The following is a 21,980-nucleotide window of genomic DNA, read 5'->3' as shown; positions in this document are numbered from 1 at the left end:
TACCATAGGAGCAGTGCTGTGTTAGTGTGGATCTTTACCATAGGAGCACTGATGTGTTAAAATGGACAGAGGAGCACTGCTGTGTTAAAATGGACACAGGAGCACTGCTGTGTTAAAATGGACAGAGGAGCACTGCTGTGTTAAAATGGACACAGTAGCAGTGCTGTGTTAGTGTGGATCTTTACCATAGGAGCACTGCTGTGTTAAAATGGACACAGGAGCACTGCTGTGTTAAAATGGACACAGGAGCACTGCTGTGTTAGTGTGGCTCTTTACCATAGGAGCAGTGCTGTGTTAGTGTGGATCTTTACCATAGGAGCACTGCTGTGTTAAAATGGACACAGGAGCACTGCTGTGTTAAAATGGACAGAGGAGCACTGCTATGTTAAAATGGACACAGGAGCACTGCTGTGTTAGTGTGGCTCTTTACCATAGGAGCAGTGCTGTGTTAGTGTGGATCTTTACCATAGGAGCACTGATGTGTTAAAATGGACAGAGGAGCAGTGCTGTGTTAAAATGGACACAGGAGCACTGCTGTGTTAAAATGGACACGGTAGCAGTGCTGTGTTAGTGTGGATCTTTACCATAGGAGCACTGCTGTGTTAAAATGGACACAGGAGCACTGCTTTGTTAAAATGGACACAGGAGCAGTGCTGTGTTAGTGTGGATCTTTACCATAGGAGCACTGCTGTGTTAAAATGGACACAGGAGCACTGCTGTGTTAGTGTGGATCTTTACCATAGGAGCAGTGCTGTGTTAAAATGGACACAGGAGCAGTGCTGTGTTAGTGTGGATCCTTACCATAGAAGCACTGCTGTGTTAAAATGGACATAGGAGCACTGCTGTGTTAAAATGGACATAGGAGCACTGCTGTGTTAAAGTGGACATAGGAGCACTGCTGTGTTAAAATGGACATAGGAGCACTGCTGTGTTAAAGTGGACATAGGAGCACTGCTGTAACTCAGGTCAAGGTTCAGGCCACTACAGCCTTAAGGTAAGTCACTGTAATGCTACAACATAGTATCAACATGAGGCATATTGTTTCTGGAATGGATTTTATTATCTTCAGATGTCTGTGTTAAGGTGGACTTGCAGTTAGCTATTAGCTTTAAACATAATATAGGAAAGTGACTGCAAATGAGGAGCTAGTGGTAGCTAAATTAGCACTATCATCATTGCATCCCCTGTCGTATTGATGTTTCTAGTTTACTTACACTGTTGCTTTCTTTTCATCGTGCTTAAATATGTTATGAGATAGCATGCTGGTAAAAAAAAAAGATACATATATATATATATATATATATATATATATATATATATATATAATTTAAAATAATTCGTGTGGTTTTACTGATTTTTTTGGATTCAGTTTAGTACTGAGATCTTGAAAAATGCAGAACAAAATTTGAATCAAAGTTTTCATTTGTTTATGTGTTTGTTTGTTTGTTTAAAACAAATAATGTTAGTGTTGGACATTGCTTTGGGTCCCTCCGTTTTTTAAATAACCTATAAATGGCCACTGTCAGTAAAGTATATCATGTAAGTACACGGGCGCTGTGTTCGAATTGAATTCAGGAGGGTAGTGAACGATTTTGTACACTACCTCTAAGTAGTGCACATTTAAATGGGTAGGGCACAGCGTCGTACTCTTAAACAGTACTGAACATAACTAAGGCTTCTGACGTAACGAGAGGTGGGGCTGTATTTTGGCGCGACTGTATTGTAGTTTGGCGGGGATCTGTAACTCCGCCTTCCTATGGTTGAAATCTACCTGGCAACCGATGGTCCTCACAACTGCTTGAACTAATTGGCGAGTTTACTCAGTTCTAAAGTGAGATTTGTGACAGTGAGGACACCTAGTGTCGGGTTGTAGTGTTAGTTTTCCTTTAAACCTCTGGGAAAGGGTGGTCCTCACAAGGCTGTCCGATATCATGGTCCTCACATCGGTACCAAAACGTGTATGTGTGTTCTCACTGTTCTCTCTGAGCCCCACATTCAGCTTCATTACAGCATCATTCATTGATGTTATTTTTGGAAACAGAAGAAAGATCATCATCTGTGGTGTTTCATCCTCTCTGTCTTTTTATCACAGAGAAATATTCTGTTTCTCTTTCTCTGTGTTTCATTTCCTCCATTTCCCTCTGTTCCTCTCAGCCTTCAACACAGAATAATGCAGCAGAGTCGCTCTTCTACAACTGCTCCATTAAACCCTTTCTAGATCCTACACTCAGCTGCTCATTTATTAGGTTCTTCTGCCTTGTACTTGCTCTCACTGACCATTTCATCACAGACCCCTACACTGCCCGACCAACACAACTCACACACTCTAATATTTCACTGGACCACCTTTAGCTTTGATTACGCTCCACATTCACCACAGCTCTGTTTCTACAACCTTCTACAACACCACAACATTTATTTCCTCCAGAGCTGCCTTCATTTTTGGTGGAGATCTTGTATTGACGACGGGAGAGTCGGACCACTCCGTAAAGTCTTCTCCAGCACGTCCCAAAGACTCTCAGTGGGTTCAGGTCAGGACTCTGGGGTGGTCAGTTCATGTGTGAAAATGATTCCTCACTCTTTCACAATCTGAGCCTGATGAATCTTGATGTCATCCTGGAACAATCCACTGCTGTGACGACCTGGTCATTCAGTCCATTCAGGTCCTCAGTGGACTTCATTTTACTGCCACACACCACTGCTGAGTGTAGACATGACCCACTGAAGACCCCCAGGTCATAACACCGCTGAGTCTAGACCTGACCCACAGAAGACCCCCAGATCATAACACTGCTGAGTCTATACCTGACCCACAGAAGACTCCCAGATAATAACACTGCTGAGTCTAGACCTGACCCACAGAAGACTCCCAGATCATAACATTGCTGAGTCTAGACCTGACCCACTGAAGACTCCCAGATCATAACACTGCTGAGTCTAGACCTGACCCACTGAAGACCCCCAGATCATAACACTGCTGAGTCTAGACCTGACTCACTGAAGACCCCCAGATCATAACACTGCTGAGTCTCTGATCAGGATCATTCAGGAAAAAACAAAACACACAGTAGAACAGAACTGATGGTCTGCAGCTTCAAAGATAAACACAAAAACTCTAAAAGAATCTAAACTGAAACACCCCGAATAACAGAATAACTTCAGGAAGAACACAGATTCGACTAAACTTTTACATTACACTCCACAGACTCTCTGTATTCAACATTAAAATATTAATAACCAAAGAGTCAGTGTCTGTATATGACTATAATAAAAAAAGCTCTGCTCTGATTTTTAGCCTGTATGACTGATAACACCACTCTGGGTATTAAAGGCGCCCCGAAATTATAGGAATACAGAGATAATGATGACTCAGTTTCAGGATGCAGCAGTAGTGTAGGATCTTTCAGTCTGAAGTGTATCAGCATTGAGGTCGTAGAACTGTTGTAACAGAGTACTCCTGTACTTCCCTTGTGATAGAATTTGTTTATTGAAATGATTCATAATAACTTAAAAGTATTGTTAATTTAATCTATATCAGCAAAAGCCATATATGCTTGTGTGACTAACGTTGTTTTCCCTTCTTGAACACTCAAGAAGGGAAAGCAGGCAGCAGGCTTATGTGTGTATGTGTGTCAGATAATGGTGTTGACCTTCAGTTCCCTTCCTCTCCGTACTGAGTTGAGATAACTGAAGCTAGTTGAAACGTTCTGGAAGGGGACTCTCAGAGCAGAATGTGTCAGAATATCACAGATAGGTAGAAACAGAGTTTTTACTTGGTTGTTGGGGCAAAATTTCTGAGTGAGCAAATCAAGTGAGAAAACAAGATGGGATACCAATTAGCAAAAGAATTATGCTTTAACAAACAAACAAAAAAAAGTTCACACTGCGGCTCTCAGATAAGCCAGGATTATGGCATTGATAGTGTAATGTATGTCCCATTGTGGATAAAATATTTCAGATTTCCGAATACTGGGAGCCTCAGTGTGAAATATCTGAACAAGTTTAAAGACAGAGAGAGACAGAGAATAGGGAGCGGGGAAAAACTAAACCAGTGTCTCAGTTGCTGTCGATCCTGGTTTTGACGCCGCCTCGCCGAGGAGACCAGCGCCAGTGAGATACCAGAACACGGCTGAGGCAGCACACAATCAAGCGGCTGTGAACCAACCTCCTCCTCCCTAAGTCCAACCATTGGGACATGATGAAACAGATGACTTTCCTCCACTTCCACCACCCCAAGTGCCTGAACTCTACCCTGATATTCAGCAGCTACTCAGGGAACTGGACAATAGGCTGAAAGGAGACATCCCACTTGCATATTATATATTAGCTCTCCCTTCAGAGCCCCACCCAACCAAGGAGAGACTGTTCAGGACTATCTGGTTCGCTTGACCAGAGTTCACATAGACTTCAGCAGACTGGTCACACCTGCAGCAAGAGCGGTTGATGCAGAACACGTGACCCTGTGGGAAGCACATCTGCACAATAGCTTCCTACTGGGTCTAAAGCCAGAACTTCCCAGTGCTATTAAGCAACATTGTGTGGGGTATTCCAGACAACCCCTCAGAATTATAGAAGACCACACCAAGCATCACAAATGACTTCTCAACACCCAAGCATAGAAGAAAGACAAAAATCGGGCAGGCACTTTGAATCAAGCCATGACAAGGGAGGGGTCGAGGTTGAAGCGGAGGCAGGGGGAGAGGATTTGCAGGCAATTTTTAGCCTTCCCTAAAATGTAAAAAAATAAGTGATCAAATATAACGAGCAGTGCAGCTGTTATCAGAACACCAGTGGGACTTTCAGACACATCAGCTGGAACAACCCTTTGAGGAGGAGCTAGCTGGGGTCCCTGAAACACTGTGGGCTAAAACTAAGGATGAGGTGGGGTTAATTAAAGAGTGTGCACCCGTCTCCAAAGAGCTCTTATAGGCCTTTATTCCCTGTAAAAAAGCCTGGCCGGGATGAATGGAGGATTGTTCAGCATTTACAGGCAGTAAATGCTGCAGTTTAAGCTCTAGCACCCAAAGTACCAAAGCCCCACACTATTTTGTCCCAAATACCTTCAGACCACACAAACTTCACAGCAGTAGATTTAGCAAATGCATTTTTTAGTGTACTGATACATCCAGATATGCCTGAGGTGTGGCTCGCAACTTTGGGTACATGTGGAAGCAGCGTAATTTTCTGACAAGCTCAGGCACAAAAATAAAACATCACAAACTGATACATGATCTACTTTCTGCTACTACTACCATCTCAGATTGCAGTTGTTAAATGCATGACACACACTTTAGCAGATGATTTTGTCAGCAAGGAAATGCTTTTGCAGACCATGTAGCTAAACACACAGCTTGCACTACCCCAGTCGCCACTGTTCAATTTTTTGTGACAGACCAAGAGAAACCAACCCTGCGGGATATTCAGTCCACCACCTCCAGAACAGAACGAGCTCAAAGGTCTTAATTGGGGTGTACTAAGCAAAATGATGTATGGGTCCACACTACTACGAACAGACCATGTCTCCCAAAAACATACATGAAAGGGCTGATTGCCCCTGTCACAACAACCTGTAGGTCAACCCCCAGTGACAGCCATTCCAACATTGGCAGATTAATTTTAACACCAGCAGAAGGGAAGTGGTTTCTCCTGGTCTGTGTATGCATGTTCAGTTAATGGGTTGAAGCTTTTCCCACAGGTACCCAGGATGGCGAAGCTTTAGCTAGAGCATTCCTCAGGGAAATAATCCCCAGGTGGGGCCTACCACAGCACGTCTCGAGTGGTAATGGCACTCCATTTGTACATACAGGCCTAAACAGTCTAACTAAGTACCTAGGAATAGATATGAGAAAACTTTGCAGGTAACTGGGTGCTGATATGGGACCTCCGCAGAAGAAGGTGGAACCAGCCCAAGTGGACCAGAACCCACCAGGTGCTCCTAGTATCCCACACGGCAGTGAAAGTCGAAGGACGAGGGACGTGGGTACACCACACTCAGTGAAAGAAGGCTCCAACCTCACCTGAAGAAACAATGACTTAAGAATAATGATAATGATGGTCAAACCCCAAGGGGCTAGTAATGATGGCAGTAGGACTGGGCTGTCTGCCCTGGACATTTGTTTGATGAAAATAATCTGTAGATGATTGATTAGAATCAAAGGGGGGAATGTCAGGGAATTTGTTTATTGAAATGATTCATAATAAATTAAAGGTAGTGTTTCATCTATATCAGCAAAAGCCATATATGCTTGTGTGACTAATGTTGTTTTCCCTTCTTGAACACTCTGTGAAGGCAGCAGGCTTATGTGTGTCAGATAACGGTGTGCTGGCACATCTTGACCTTCAGTTGAGATAACTGAAGCTAGTTCAAACATTCTGGAAAGGGACACTCGGAGCAGAATGTGTCAGAACATCACAGATAGAAACAGAGTTAACACCTGCGTAATGTAACTTTGTTCATGGCCATATGAGACAATAGAATGATAGTTGTTGTATAATTAGGGAGGGGCTAGGGGTATAAAGGCTTTTTGAGAAACTGTTCCAGGGAAGAAGGAGAATAGAAGGGTCTATGCATTGCATTTCCTTACTCCAATAAATTTATTACTCACTTTGATACAGACTCAGAGACTCTTCATTTCTATCACAATTTTCCACCACACCCTAAACACTGAACGTACATTTCTGAAGACTGTTCTAGAAACAGTCTACAATCCACATAAAGAGACTGTTATATGAAGCTTAGTTTTACTTCAGTGTCTCACAAGCCTTCAGCCTGACAACAGTTACACTGAACAGTGGAGACAGAGCGGTGAAGGGTGATACTCTAACCATTAAATACTATTAGAGCAGAGCAGAGGCTAAATGAAGAAGAAACAATGAGCTGTAGAGCTTTATAGAAATACAGTAACAGCAGATGAGATCAGTAACTGAACACACACAAATACAAAAAGCTGTCTGTACCTGAGTGTGTCCAGTCTGCAGTGTGGATCCTGCAGTTTAACAGAGAGCAGCTTCACTCCTGTGTCTTGTGGGTGATTGTAGCTCAGATCCAGTTCTTTCAGGTGTGAGGGGTTTGAGCTCAGAGCTGAAGCCAGAACAGCACAGCCTTCCTTTGTAACTAAACAAAAAGACAATCTGCAGAGAGCAGGGAAAAAGAGGAAGAGAGAGAGAGAGAGAGAGAGAGAGAGAGAGAGGTAAAGTGAGAAATGTGGTATTTACTCAGAGCAAAACAAACTGCTGTTTAGAATCAAACCAACAAACACCGAATCCTGTTTAATTTATAAAAACACTTCAATATCAAACAGGTTAAAATCTAAAGGTAAAACTTATAAAAAAAGTTTAAAAACCTTAACATAATTAATAAAAAGACCTGGATGTTTGTTGTCATAAATCTAAGACATTTTAGAGTCTGTTCAAAACCTCAGTCAATAGAAATGAGTAAAGTTAGTATAAATAGAAATCAATTCACAACACAACATTATCACAACAGTGTCCCACAGAGGGGTTATTACTAGAAGTAAATATATAGACATTAATCCAGTAAAGGTTTCTATAATATGACCTCCCTGTTTAAGTTATGATCCTAATTTTATTATTTTATAAATATTTTGAAATGGGAGGTTTGTGACAGTTTGGGGCCGTTCTTCTCAGTGAATGCTATTGCCTAATGTCTCCTGGTTCTGTGACTTCCCCATGCACTGTATATGTCCCACCTACTGGGAGAAGCAGAGCTGCTGTTTTCCCCAGGACAGCACCATGGATAAACAGAGCCGAGATAAGGTCATATTCCACTTTCTACAGTGGGTTCAGATCATAGTAATATGTGATAAATACGTGTAAATGATTTTCACTGGAGGAAGGCGTTAGAAAACTGAGACTGAGTCGACAGTGAGGTTGATTCTCTGAATCATTTGCCAAGAGTTGATGCTCAATTCGTACTTCCAGATGCTCAAAGGATTGATTCGTTCGTGAGTCGACTCCTGTTTACTAGCTACATTTACTTTGTAATCCATCTGCTCTCACTCCACAAAGACACTGTGGGACGGCCTTAGAACCATACTTTCAAAATAATTTTGGATACAGGTTAGTCTCCTATTTTATATTTTCCCCGTTTCAAAATGAAACACAAATAACCATGGTACACATTCTCCATGTATGTTTTTCTGTAGAAGGCTTCTCCCAGTAGGAGGGACATATACAGTGTATGAGGCAGTCACAGAACCAGGAGACATCAGCCAATAGCATTCACTGAGAAGAACGGCCCTGACCCCGCCCCCAAACTGTCACAAACCTCCCATTTAAAACATTTAAAATGAAGAGGGTAAAAAACATTTGAGAAAAAAAAAACAGACAGTTTGAGAGTGAGATTATGATCTGTGATCTTATGATCTCTCTCTGTCTCTCTGTCTCTCTGTCTCTCTCTGTCTGTGCTCATGGGTTTCACATTTGGGTTAGACACCGGGCTTGGTACTGGAAGGTGGCTGGTTCAATCCCCAAGTCCAGCAGGGACATCCATGACTGAAGTGTCCTTGACACATGACAAATAATTGCACATCATACATTATATATTACATTATGTAAAATATAATCTAGTAATTCAGTCTTTTCCTTAATATTTTATACTAGAGTTTATTTTTTTCTTATGTATAAAGTCACGTATAGAAAATGTAGAATAAAATCCCAGAACTCTGACCTGAGTGTCTCCAGTTTACAGAGTGAACTCTTCAGTGCAGTAGAGAGCTTCTCCACTCCTGAATCCTGCAGGTCATTGTTACTGAGGTCCAGTTCTTTCAGGGAGGAGTTCACCAGTAAAACTGAGCCCAGATCTTCACAAGACTTTTCCCCAAGTTTACACACAGTTAGTCTGTAAAGAGAGAAGACATTACTCACAGAATAGTTACAGGAACATTTCTGAAAGGATTAAGAATAACATGTTGATTTCATTTAGAGGAGAAACATACAAACTACAACAAAAACAACGTAAAAAATCCCACTGTGACTCATCTTTTCTCCAGTGGGGGGAGAAAATGCTTCATTTAAACATTAAAACACACAGTTTAACAGAAGAGAACTGAAGCTTCACAGAAACCTCTTAGAACAGCTAAAGAGAAATGCCTCAAATAACAAGATAACTTTAGGAATAAAAGAGTTCAATCTGATCTTTTACATTACACTGATCAGACTCTGTGTAGAACACATTAAAAGATAAAAACCAAAGAGTCGGTGTCTGTATATCACTATAATAATAAACCTCTGCTCTGGTTCATAGCCTGTATGACTGATAATATCACCATGGGGATAGTCTGCTGTTGACTGTTACTCCAGCAGTGGAAACACTTTACAGAAGTCCTGAAGTGTTCAGAGAGCAGAGATTATGTAGGAGAAGATTATCTGATTTTGGTGAGTAGTGAATTATAATCTAGGAATCCAGCAAATAACTATCTTAATATTTCACACTGTATCCTGTAAATAAACTTGCAAGATCTATAGAACTAATATTGGTGAAGCATTAAAAATCAAGTCTGAACTGACAGAACTGACCTGAGTGTCTCCAGTTTACAGAGTGAACTCTTCAGTGCAGCAGAGAGCTTCTCCACTCCTGAATCCTGCAGGTCATTGTTACTGAGGTCCAGTTCTTTCAGGGAGGAGTTCACCAGTATAACTGAGCCCAGATCTTCACAAGATTTTTCCCCAAGTTTACACACAGTTAGTCTGTAAAGAGAGAGGACATTACTCACTGAATAGTTACAGGAACATTTCATGAACAGGTTCTCCTTCATATATTGACCTGGCTAGGAACATCACACTCGGTGAGAGAAGGAGAAACATCACTGTGTTTTCTTTTCTCACAAACTGCCTCATTTCACTAACGTCATTCATAAAAGTGCGGTCAGAATCAGCTAGTTTGTGACGGTGTGTGAATGTGGTACAGAACCTGAACGACTCACTAATCTTTACTGAACCTGTGTGAGTTCTGAGTTGTGTGTGGTGTTTGATTTCAGTAAAACACTCCCCTGAGAAAAATCAGCTGATGATGTGTAGGTGCAGACATCAACATTTACAGCAGCCCCTCCAGAGTGTGTTCCTGCCTTGTGCCCAGGAACTGCGACCCTGAACTGGATGAGCACTTGCAGAGAATGAACGAATGAATGAATGAACTTTATTTTAGCAAAAGTGAACACAGTAGAAAACAAGTGTTAATGAGACCAGTCTCCCTCTCTCTCTCTCTCGCTCTCTCTCTCGTTGTCATGGTAATTGAAGTTATGTAATAAAATAATTGTGGGAGTAGGACAATGCACAAACTCTTAGCCATATACATACCCTGCAAACTCACGTCATTTCTGTGTCAGACAAACTTGCTCCCACCTAAACCCTGTCTCCACCCTTTTCTTTTGAATAAATACAAAGTGCTCACTTTGATGATTTTACAATTGCTCTTGTAAGGTCACTGTTGTCAGAGCTGTTCGTTTCAGAGCAGGACGGGTTTAGAACCACACTCTGAAACAACTTTACACACGGAAAGAAGGAGACTATATTCTACAGCCATGTTTGAGGATATTTCTCATTGTTATGGAGGAGAAAAGGGTTTTCCCTGAGGTGATTCACTGGGGTCAAGTTATTTGCGCTTTGGAAATTGATGGCTTCAAATCCGAATGCACGTTTTGGCACAACTTTGTTTTTTATTACGGAGAAATGAAATAATATATTGGACTAAAATTAACAAGTTATGATAATGTTTCATTTCAGATCGCTTTAATGAGGCAAACACGCTCTGCTTATCTTATATATTTATGTATATTTACGATTATTTATATGCATTTTGGCAAAATGATACAGTTGATAGCCAAGGGGTTCTTCTGTTTAATGACAGTGGAATGATTCTGGCATCAAACTCATCAAAGTATTAATGTATTTGGTACAGTAAATTTCACCTGTATCTCTACATCAGTCTTACCATTCAAAGCCAATTAAGTGTTAATAAAATAAATGATTATAGTCAGAAATATATATATATATATATATATATATATCATGCTGATATATCATGCTGCATTTGTATTTGGATCGGGTGAAATGCGAAAGGAAAGTCTCAAAATCCAAAAACCCTCGAGAGGAAATTAACAAATGCATGTCACGGAAAACACAAGAGTGCCTAGATCCACAAACGCAGATTCTACAATTTACAAATAAATTTTAAATTTGAGACAAACCTCTGTCAGAGGGACTGTGACTCCATTGGCTGCAGCACTGAATGATGGACAGATAACTCTGGCTGCTGATTGGATAACGATGACGACCAAGGAAATATCTGGATAATAAGTGACGACCAATGAAACTCCTGTTCTATGATTAGGAGCTGTGCAGAATCTGCCCCTCTCTCTGGCTTAGGGAGAGCTGTGTGTTTCTGTCTCAAACATAAAAGTGTGACCTCAAAAAAAAAAAAATAAAAAACTAACAAAAAAAAAAATAAATACAAATAAACAATGTCCTGTATCGGTGTAAAACGGAATGCATCTTTTAGTGTGCGAATACAAGACAATTCTGTGGTTTACGGCACAGTTGGCAACACTACGTGTATGGATTCTATCAAAAAAAAAAAGGGGGGTGGTGTAAACTCGCTCGCTTGTAACTCAAATCTCGGATCACATCATAAAACAAAAAAAACGACAGAGCGACGGCTCGTATCTCAGAAAATTCATAAGTTGATTCACTCGTAAGTCAAGGTTTCACCGTGTATATATATATAAGAAATTATACAATATATGTAAATAAATGAAATAAACAATGAGAAATAGACACAGAGACGGCTGTAGAAGATAGTCCCCTTCTTTCCGTGTGTACAATTGTTTCAGAGTGTGGTTCTAAACCCGTCCTGCTCTGAAACTAACAGCTCTGACAACAGTGACCTTACAAGTGCAAGTGTAAAAACATCAAAGTGAGCACTTTGTATTTATGCCTTGAGTTGCCTTGATGACGGTGTTAAAATTCGGTTTGCACTCGTATCTGTGAGTGTGGGTCGAGTGAAGGGTTTTTGTCAATGTGCAGTTCAGATCAGCACCACCCGACAGTGCACACTGACGATGGTGACAATACAAACCTGTTTCTGAGAGAGAAAATGAGAACATTTCTTTATATAATACCATTATACAAAATATAATAATTATATATTAAATTATACTGTTATTTAATAAACAAAATGAAAATATGAATAAATAAAGTTTTATACACAATATTCTATTTTTGGATTTAGTCACAAATGATAAAATACAGAACTGATTCTTTACATGGACCGTGAATCTATAATTGGAATTAATTTAATCACACTGGAGAAAATCTTAGCCATTCCCTCGCCATCAACATTTTACTACACACAACACACTAGAAGGAGAGATACACACAAAGTATTTGTGATTAGGGCTGTTCCATACCATATTGTTCGTGATAATATCATCAATTTTAAAACCAATAAAAAATCTATTTATCGTGACTTGTTTACGTAATGAATTCATGCAGTTACCCAGAATACAGAGTATGTTCTTTACATGAGTCACTTAGACAAAGTAAAGTACGGTGGAAAGTGGCTCTGAGGCGGAGGAGTTTGCTCCAAAAAGGTGTCTTCAGTCGTGTGGAGGTGGATTGTTACAAAATATCAGATGAACAATAAACCGTGGTGTTATGTAAGAAATGAAAGAAGCCTGTAACAACAGAAGGAGGAAACACAACTAATCTGTTTCACCTCCTCAAGCAGAAGCACCTGGTGGAGGACGAGGAAAGTCCTTTAGAAGAGTTCAACAGCCAATGAGCTCTAACCAAAGCAGATAAACTACACTGACTCTGCACAGACACTATTCTGTATTTTTTTATTATTATTATTATTTACCATAAAGCTTTTTCACTTCTTCTGAATGTTGTCACTGTTACATTTGTAGTGAAATAGAACTTTTTAATAAATCAAAGTGTTTAAGATTATTAATATGTATTAAATATTAGGACTTTTAATGTTTTAAAAGTCTAACTATTGTACAGGGCCATTCTGTGCTCTGCTCACAGCCCCGCTCCCACCTGAGTTCTCTCTCTCTCTCTCTCTCTCTCTCTCTGCTCATGGAATTCACATTTGCGATTACCTAACACAATTTTAAAAAGGTACAGATTTAAATGTTCCATCTGGTGTTACTGCGTCCTCTATTTTTGACATTGATGTGATGCCATATGTTTCCTTTTACAGTCACAGATACACATTACTCACATACACACACACACACACACACACACACACAAGCAGAGTAACACGTCATGAAAAAGAAGAACAGCGGTTCAGTTATATGTAAATGGTTCGGATTTTACCGGTATGTAACAGCAGCACAAACTTCTGTATGAAGCCGATAAACTCAGAGGTGCTGCTGCCACTGTTCTGAAGTATTCACGTCCCAGTACAGTTAATTAAAAGTTAATGAAAACCTTTGTCTTAAACACACATGGACATTTGATTTTCATTTGAACATTGAGAGACGAGGTGGAGCTAACACACAAAACTTAATGTTCTGTTTATGAAATAATAATACATTTTTATTTGAAAGCGCCTTTCAAGAGACCCAAGGATACTGTACAGTAGATAATAAAAATAAAAAAATAAAATGTATATAAAAGGTAAATGCACTTACATACATAACCATAAAGACATATACATAATGTCATCCATATGCTAGTTTAAAAAGATGAGTTTTGAGTCTGGTTTTAAAAACATCTACAGATGAACAAGCTCGCAGTTCATCAGGAAGACTATTCCACAGCTTTGGACCCGCAACACAAAATGCTCTATTTCCAATGGTGCTTTGCTTAAAATGTGGGACCTCAAGCAAATGGAGGCTTGAGGACCGAAGAGTACGCACTGGAGAGTATGATTGAAGTAAACTACTTAGGTAAGAAGGGGCAAGGTCATGCAAGGAATTAAACACCAACACAAGCAATTTGTACTGTATACAGAACTTCAATGGAAGCCAATGAAGACGACTTAGGACTGGAGTAATATGCTCCTATGATCTTGTATGGGTCAGCACCCTAGCAGCAGAATTCTGCACATACTGCAACCTGCTCAAAGCCCGAGTAGGGAGGCCACACAACAGAGCATTGCAGTAGTCGAGTCTGGAAGTTACAAATGCATGGACTATGGTCTCAGCAGCAGTGAAAGAGAGAAAAGGGCGAATCCTAGAGATATTTTTAAGATGGTAGAAGGCTGTCCTACATGTGTTGTTAATATGTGATTCAAATGATAAGTCAAAAATTACTCTGAGATTTCTCAATAGTGTTGAGGTAGAGACAACAAAACCAGGGATACAAACAGTAGTGTCACTAAGCCTCCTGACTGTTGCAGGAGAAGCAATTATGATGGCTTCAGATTTTTGATTATTTAGGCTCAGGAAGTTCTCGATCATCCAAGCCCTCACATCAGTTAAGCAATTCAGCAAGGCACTAGGTGGCAAGCTGTGAGAAGGTTTTGTACAAATGTATATCTGGACATCATCAGCAAAACAGTGAAACTGCAGCCCATGATGTCTAATGATGTCACCAAGAGGAAGGATGTACAAAATAAAAAGCAGGGGCCCAAGAACAGAGCCCTGGGGGACACCATGTGACAAGGAGCATGTGTCAGATCGAAATGTTCATAAAACATTTGTTCACATTGTTCATTTCACCCAGCACTACTGATGACTGAAAAATTGATATATTTTTATTTCATTCAGTCTGTTTGCATGATTTGTTATTTGCAGAAAGTACTAGACGTACAGGAGCAGACGCGGGAGGAAGCACTTTGGTGAAGTCTGCTTCACAGGAAACTCACTTTTAAAAAACAAATGAACTTTCTGCTATTGTTGCTCTGTATGTTTTCTGTTTACAGTTTAACAGCACAGCTATGAGTCTTTTGTTATGCAGGAAAATAACAGTATTTTATTTAAGGAGCATTATTATTTAATATATGTCAATAGTTTATTTTTGAGCAATGTCTCATGGACATCTACAGCTGAATGTTAATAAAAGTTCCTGGGTGACATTTGGGACATGTAGCTTTGACTCAGAAGTGCCTTTTTGTTATTATCTCATGAGAAGAAAAATATTGAGATATATATCGTATATCGCCACTCAGCTAAAAAATATTGAGATATTATTTTTGGTCCATATCGCCCAGCTCTATTAAATATATATTATTGAATATAATTCATATTAATATAACATTTATTTAAGTATTTTCAGTGTTTTATTCATATCACCAAGAATATTGTTATTGCCAAAATTAGGGCCATATCCCCCACCCCTAGTTGTGTCTTTTCCTTTATATTTTATACAAGAGCTTAGGAAAAAAAATAAATGTCTTTATGTATAAAGTCATGTTTGTGAAGAATAAAAAATTAATAAAATCCCAGAACTCTAACCTGAGTGTCTCCAGTTTACAGAGTGAACTCTTCAGTCCAGCACAGAGCTTCTCCACTCCTGAATCCTGCAGGTCATTGTTACTGAGGTCCAGTTCTTTCAGGGAGGAGTTCACCAGTAAAATTGAGCCCAGATCTTCACAAGACTTTTCCCCAAGTTTACACACAGTTAGTCTGTAAAGAGAGAGGACATTACTCACTGAATAGTTACAGGAACATTTCTGAAAGGATTAAGAAAGAGATGTTGATTTCATTTAGATGAGAAAAACAAATAAAAACAAAAACAGAGCAGCTAAAGAGAAATGCCTCAAATAACAAGATAACTTTAGGAATAACAGAGTTCAGTCTGATCTTTTACATTACACTCATCAGACTCTGTGTAGAACACATTAAAAGATAAAAACCAAAGAGTCGGTGTCTGTATATCAATGCAATAATAAACCTCTGCTCTGGTTCATAGCCTGTATGACTGATAATATCACCATGGGGAGAGTCTGCTGCTGACTGTTACTCCATCAGTGGAAACACTTGTGAGTAGTACATTATAATCTAGGAATCCAGCACCTGACTTCATCTTATTATATCATATTGTATCTTCTACATTTTTTTAAAGATCTAAAAAACTAATTGAAATGAAATGACAGAATTGACCTGAGTGTCTCCAGTGTACAGTGTGAACTCTTTAGTGTCTCAGAGATCAGCTTCACTCCTGAATCCTGCAGGTCAGTCTGACTGAGGTCCAGCTCTTTCAGGGGTGAGTTTGGTGATTTCAGAGCAGAGCAGAGACTTTCATAGGAATTCAGGGTGAATTTACAGTCTGTGAGTCTGCAAGGTAAAGTAAATACAGGAGAAAGTGAAGTTAAAATAGAGAATGTGAATTTCAGACTCGTGTGAATCAGGAATTATGAGATTGTCATATATCAGTATTAATCCAATATTAATTATTCAGAGGTGTGTACATTATGAGCTCAATCTGAACATTTGTTCTGAATGTTATTCTGAATATTTTAGTGCTATTTACATTCTATTTCCACATGGAATTTCACTCCAAACTAAACTTTGTGAGGGTAACTACAGCCAACTGGAGCAGGAGAACACACACATTATCCACATGGACATTCAACTCACAATCACACAACTCTCACCTGAGTGTCTCCAGTTTACAGTGTGAACTCTTTAGTGCCTCAGAGATCAGCTTCACTCCTGAATCCTGCAGGTCAGTGTGACCGAGGTCCAGCTCTTTCAGGGGTGAGTTTGGTGATTTCAGAACAGAGCAGAGACTTTCATAGGAATTCAAGGACTGATTAAAGCGAGACAATCTGTAAGGAGAAGTAAACACAGTGTAGAGTTAAAACAGAGAATGTGAAATTCACCCTCACAGGAATCAAGAATTATGACGTGTGGAAAACACTACTGTTATAAACTTGGGGTCTGTGGGTTATAAACGTTATTAAGAGACACAAACAATGAGCTCAATCTGAACATTCATTCATTTTCTGTAAGTGCTTCGTCCTGTTCAGGGTCACGTGGGTCTGAATCCTCCCCAGAATCACTGGCTGCAAGAGGAACACTCCCTGGACAGGGCCCCAGTGCATCACAGGTCTTCACTCACTCACCCATTTGACATTTGACACTCATCCATTTGACAATTGCACGGCACTGATATTGCACATTCCATACCCTTTGCACTATCCACACTTTTTCAACTTTAAACTATATACTGCACTCAAGAGATCATCCTCAGCTTCTCACTGTATCACAGATTCTTGCCAGGCTATGTTTGATCATTCTTAAGCACACTATGTTAATTTTTTGGTATTTGATATTTTGATATTTTCATATATGACTCAGCCTACATAGTATATTGAAGTACTCTATGTCAATTTTGATGTTTGTTTTAGGTTAATTTTTTTTTTTTTAATTTAGTACTGCAGTATTATGTTCTATCTTCTACTGTCTCTTAAGTGATTGTTGTATGTGATGTCTGTAAGCTACTGAGACCTTGAATTTCCCCTGGGGATCAATAAAGTATCTATCTATCTATCTATCTATTCATGAGATCTTTTATGATTTAGGATTGACACTGACATTTATGATCAGACTCAATGATGACTTTCCTAAATGTATGAGAAAAACAAAACATAAACCCTTTATTCCAACTTATTTTAGAGAAGTACAAATTATAGACACCTGCTGCTGTGAAGAGCAGAGAAACTCAGCCACTGAACTCATTTAATCTGGAGAAATTCTTCAGGAAATACATCAATTCTTTACTAACATTTATATTTGTATTTGTAAAACCTGTTTATTCTCAAGTGAAATGTTTCAGAAAACAGCTCCATGTTGCTTTGAAAGAAATGTATATCATTTAAAAAACACACTGTTTCTAGAGGTTTGATTTTGTAAAAATTGGGAGAACATTTACACAACATCTCATTTATTTACTCTTTTCAGGCACTAAATGAGCTCCTGTTATAATCTGTGGCTGTTCTCCTGTGTTTATGTCCTTTGTCATGTTTTGATCACGTGTTCAGTTCTGTTTTTCTTGCCATGTGTCTTTTCCGCTTGTTTCCTGGCCACGCCCTGCATCTGTGAGTCCTGGGCGTTCACAGGTGTTTCCTATCGTGTTTTCCTTCATAAGCTCCTCTCTGTGTCCCTGGTTTGTCCTTCATTTTGTGTCTGTGTCATTTGTGCTCCCTTTGTTTATTTCTTGTTCCCGTTACTTGTTTAATAAATCTCCATCTCTGCATGTGCTTCAGTCCCTTTGTCTCGTTCCTGAACTGACAGCTCCATAAATCCAGATCCATGTGGAAGATCTCAGTAAATAGTGTTGGAGAGTGTGGTTTGATGAGACATTCAATTAAATGCCCCATAAAATATGAAATGAGAATAAGAACATAGTGAACACGTGCTGTGTGTAAAATATAAAGTGAATCATGAAGCTGAAGCAGCAGAGCCACGCCGTCAGACCTCCACAATCTGATATTTCAAACACTTTCAAACATTTCTATCAGAAATTCCATCCATCCATTATCTGTAACCGCTTATCCAATTTAGGGTCGCGGGGGGTCCAGAGCCTACCTGGAATCATCGGGCGCAAGGCGGGAATACACCCTGGAGGGGACGCTAGTCCTTCACAGGGCAACACAGACACACACACATTCACTTTCGAGTCGCCAATCCACCTGCAACGTGTGTTTTTGGACTGTGGGAGGAAACTGGAGCACCCGGAGGAAACCCACGCGGACACGGGGAGAACACACCAACTCCTCACAGACAGTCACCCGGAGCGGGAATCGAACCCACAACCTCCAGGCCCCTGGAGCTGTGTGACTGCGACACTACCTGCTGCGCAAAGCTTGTCTTACCTGAGTATCTCCACTTTACTGTTTGAACTCTTCAGTCCGTCAGAGATCAGCTTCACTTCTGATTCCTGCAGCGCAGTGTCACTGAGGTCCAGCTCTTTCAGGGAGGAGTTTGTTGATTTCAGAGCAGAGAAATAAACTTCACAGGAATTCATGGTGAGTTTATACACATTCAGTCTGCAAAGCAAAGTAAATACAGCACAGTTCAAACAGAATGTGGATTTCAGACTCAGAATCAGTTTAATGAGATTAATGAGTAAAATAATACTTTCCATTATTTACATTATTCAGAGGGGCATTAATAACAGACTCAGTCTGAACATTTTTTCTGAATATTGTTCTGAATATTTTCAGCACTGTTTGTATTCTCTTCTCCACATGAACTTTCACCCACAAAATTAAACTCTCTTTATACTCCCTCTCACTTTAGGAGACAGAAACGGGGGAAGAGAGAGTTACAGTCAGATGAAGACAGTGTTGAAGACTAGTCTCAATGGAACAAAGCTACAGTCTGCTCTAAATGTCACTAAAATAACCAGTGAATGAAGGAATATATTCATTTGTTAAATGTGAGTTACAGCTTCATCCTGATCAGGGTCACGGTGGGACCGGAGTCACTCACTTACACACACACACACACACACACACACACACACACATCTTCTTAAACACATGCCAACACACGCTCACTCTCACACACACACACACTAGTGCACTAGCGGCAGTGAACACACACAGAGTGGTGGGCAGTCATCCTCAATGTCACGGGGCCTGATGAGTGGATTTACGGAGGCGGACACACTCGCTACAACACAGAGTTTTATATAGATAACACAACAAACGAACTTGACGAGAAACACGAAGTAACACTACTTAGAAACATAGGAAAAGAGCACGAAACAGGCAGTCCGAACAAGGAACGAGAAACGAGAAACAAACACTAATATAACAACTGGGAAATAGAACGAAACAACACGACTTGAACAGAGCAAAACTACAAATGACATAACACAAACACAATGACCGATCACAGGAAGTGAGGGAAGAGGACTTAAATACACGAACTAACAAGAGACACCTGACACAGATAATGAGGGAAAATGACAAAGAGGCGGAACAAAGGTGGAGCGAGGGCGGAGATAGGAATAACAACAAACAGACAGAGCCACATGGAAGGGAAAAACAAACAAGAAAGTGCCAGGATGTGACAGACGCCCCCCCCAATACGCGCAACTCCCGGAGTGCGAACAACTGGACTCTCCAGGAGCTGGCACAGGAGGGGCCAGAAGAAACAAAACAAACATGAAACCAAAAGATTCAGGACAAGACAGGAAATGGAACAGGTGACACGGGACTGGACTTAAATGGACACTGGACAGAACTAGAAAGAAGAAACGGGAAACGAGAGAAGACAGGAGACAAAGCAGGAGCAAGCACATGTGACTGGACAAGATGTTGGACATTTGAAGAAAATGGTGACAGGACAGGTGACTGGACAGAGGGTCTAACTGGTGACTGGAGAGGACTAACAGGGAACTGGACATGAGACTGGACAGAGGGTTTAACAGGGTACTGGACTGGGCTTGGCAGGGGTACAGGAACCATGACCTTAACAGGGATAGATACAAATACAGTGACAGGGACTGGGACAGAGACAAAGGCTGACACAGGCACAGGGACAAGGACAGAGACAGGAACCAAGACAGGGACAGACATGGGAATTAATACAAGTGCAGGGTACCCAGGACTGGCAAAAGTCTGTGGGACTGTCCAAGGTGCCAGCCTGGGCACAGTTCTGGGGATTGGCCTCGAAGTCCTTGGGGCCGGAGCCACAGTCACGGGTTCAGAAGTGGCCGGAGCCACAGTCACTGATTCAGAAGTGGCCGGAGCCACAGTCACGGATTCAGAAGTGGCCGGAGCCACAGTCACGGAGACAGGAGCGGCTGCGGGAGCCGCGCTCACGGAGACAGGAGCGGCTGAGGGAGCCGCGCTCACGGAGACAGGAGCGGCTGAGGGAGCCGCGCTCACGGAGACAGGAGACCCTGCGACGACGTCCACGGAGACAGGGGAACCTGCGACGACGTCCACGGAGACAGGGGAACCTGCGACGACGTCCACGGAGACAGGGGAACCTGCGACGACGTCCACGAAGACAGGGGAACCTGCGACGACGTCCACGGAGACAGGGGAACCTGCGACGACGTCCACGGAGACAGGGGAACCTGCGACGACGTCCACGGAGACAGGGGAACCTGCGACGACGTCCACGGAGACAGGGGAACCTGCGACGACGTCCACGGAGACAGGGGAACCTGCGACGACGTCCACGGAGGCAGGGGAACCTGCGACGACGTCCACGGAGGCAGGGGAACCTGCGACGACGTCCACGGAGGCAGGGGAACCTGCGACGACGTCCACGGAGGCAGGGGAACCTGCGACGACGTCCACGGAGGCAGGGGAACCTGCGACGACGTCCACGGAGGCAGGAGAAGCTGCGACGATGTCCACGGAGGCAGGAGAAGCTGCGACGTCGTCCACGGAGGCAGGAGCGGATGGAAGCGTCGCGCTCACGAAGACAGGAGAGGCGGGCGTCGCGCTCACGAAGACAGGAGAGGCGCGCGCCGCGCTCACGAAGACAGGAGCGGCCGTAGGCGCCGCTTTCATGGGAACAGAAGCGGCTGGAGACACCGCTTTCTCGGGAACAGGAGCGGCCGGAGATGCCGCTCTCACGGGAACAGAAGCGGCAGGAGACGCCGCTTTCTCGGGAACAGGAGCGGCCGGAGATGCCACTCTCACGGGAACAGAAGCGGCCGGGGACGCCGCTCTCACGGGAACAGGAGCGGCCGGAGACGCCGCTCTCACGGGAACAGGAGCGGCCGGAGATGCCGCTTTCACAAGGATAGGAGCTGAGACGTCCAGCGAGGCAGGTGCTCGTGCTGCTCACCGAGCATGAGTTGTGGATTTAGCGGGTTTAGGGGCACTGATGGGCGCACTCTCGAGGGACTTCTTTGACCGTAGTTCCCCCGGAGATGCGAACCTGTTAGCCTCATCTCCCATGTCCTGTGATTTGAGGCTAACAGCCCCTACCCATAACCCCCCCCCCCAAAAAAAAAATCTCCCCGGACCTGAGGGGGTTATCCTCGGAAGCAGGGGTACTGGCAAATCCGCGCTCCATAGCTGGGGTTCCTGCAGA

General features: G+C 41.9%; 1 protein-coding gene across 1 annotated transcript in view; it reads right to left on the bottom strand.

Moving 5' to 3' along the window:
* The window catches only part of LOC136678318 (NACHT, LRR and PYD domains-containing protein 12-like), a 47,479-nt gene that overhangs the window by 8,423 nt on the left and 17,076 nt on the right, over window positions 1-21,980 (bottom strand). The window contains exons 5-9 of the mRNA XM_066656334.1: window positions 16,074-16,247; window positions 15,426-15,596; window positions 9,538-9,708; window positions 8,690-8,860; window positions 6,958-7,131 (exon numbers count right to left, since the gene is read on the bottom strand). Of these exons, the coding sequence (XP_066512431.1) occupies window positions 6,958-7,131; window positions 8,690-8,860; window positions 9,538-9,708; window positions 15,426-15,596; window positions 16,074-16,247 (861 nt within the window). The remainder of the gene's footprint in view (window positions 1-6,957; window positions 7,132-8,689; window positions 8,861-9,537; window positions 9,709-15,425; window positions 15,597-16,073; window positions 16,248-21,980) is intronic.

This window comes from Hoplias malabaricus, chromosome 2 (assembly GCF_029633855.1).
Source record: "Hoplias malabaricus isolate fHopMal1 chromosome 2, fHopMal1.hap1, whole genome shotgun sequence".
NCBI classification, from domain to species: Eukaryota; Metazoa; Chordata; class Actinopteri; order Characiformes; family Erythrinidae; genus Hoplias; species Hoplias malabaricus.
Note: the sequence above shows the minus strand (reverse complement) of the source record. Positions and strands in the feature narration are given on the sequence as shown.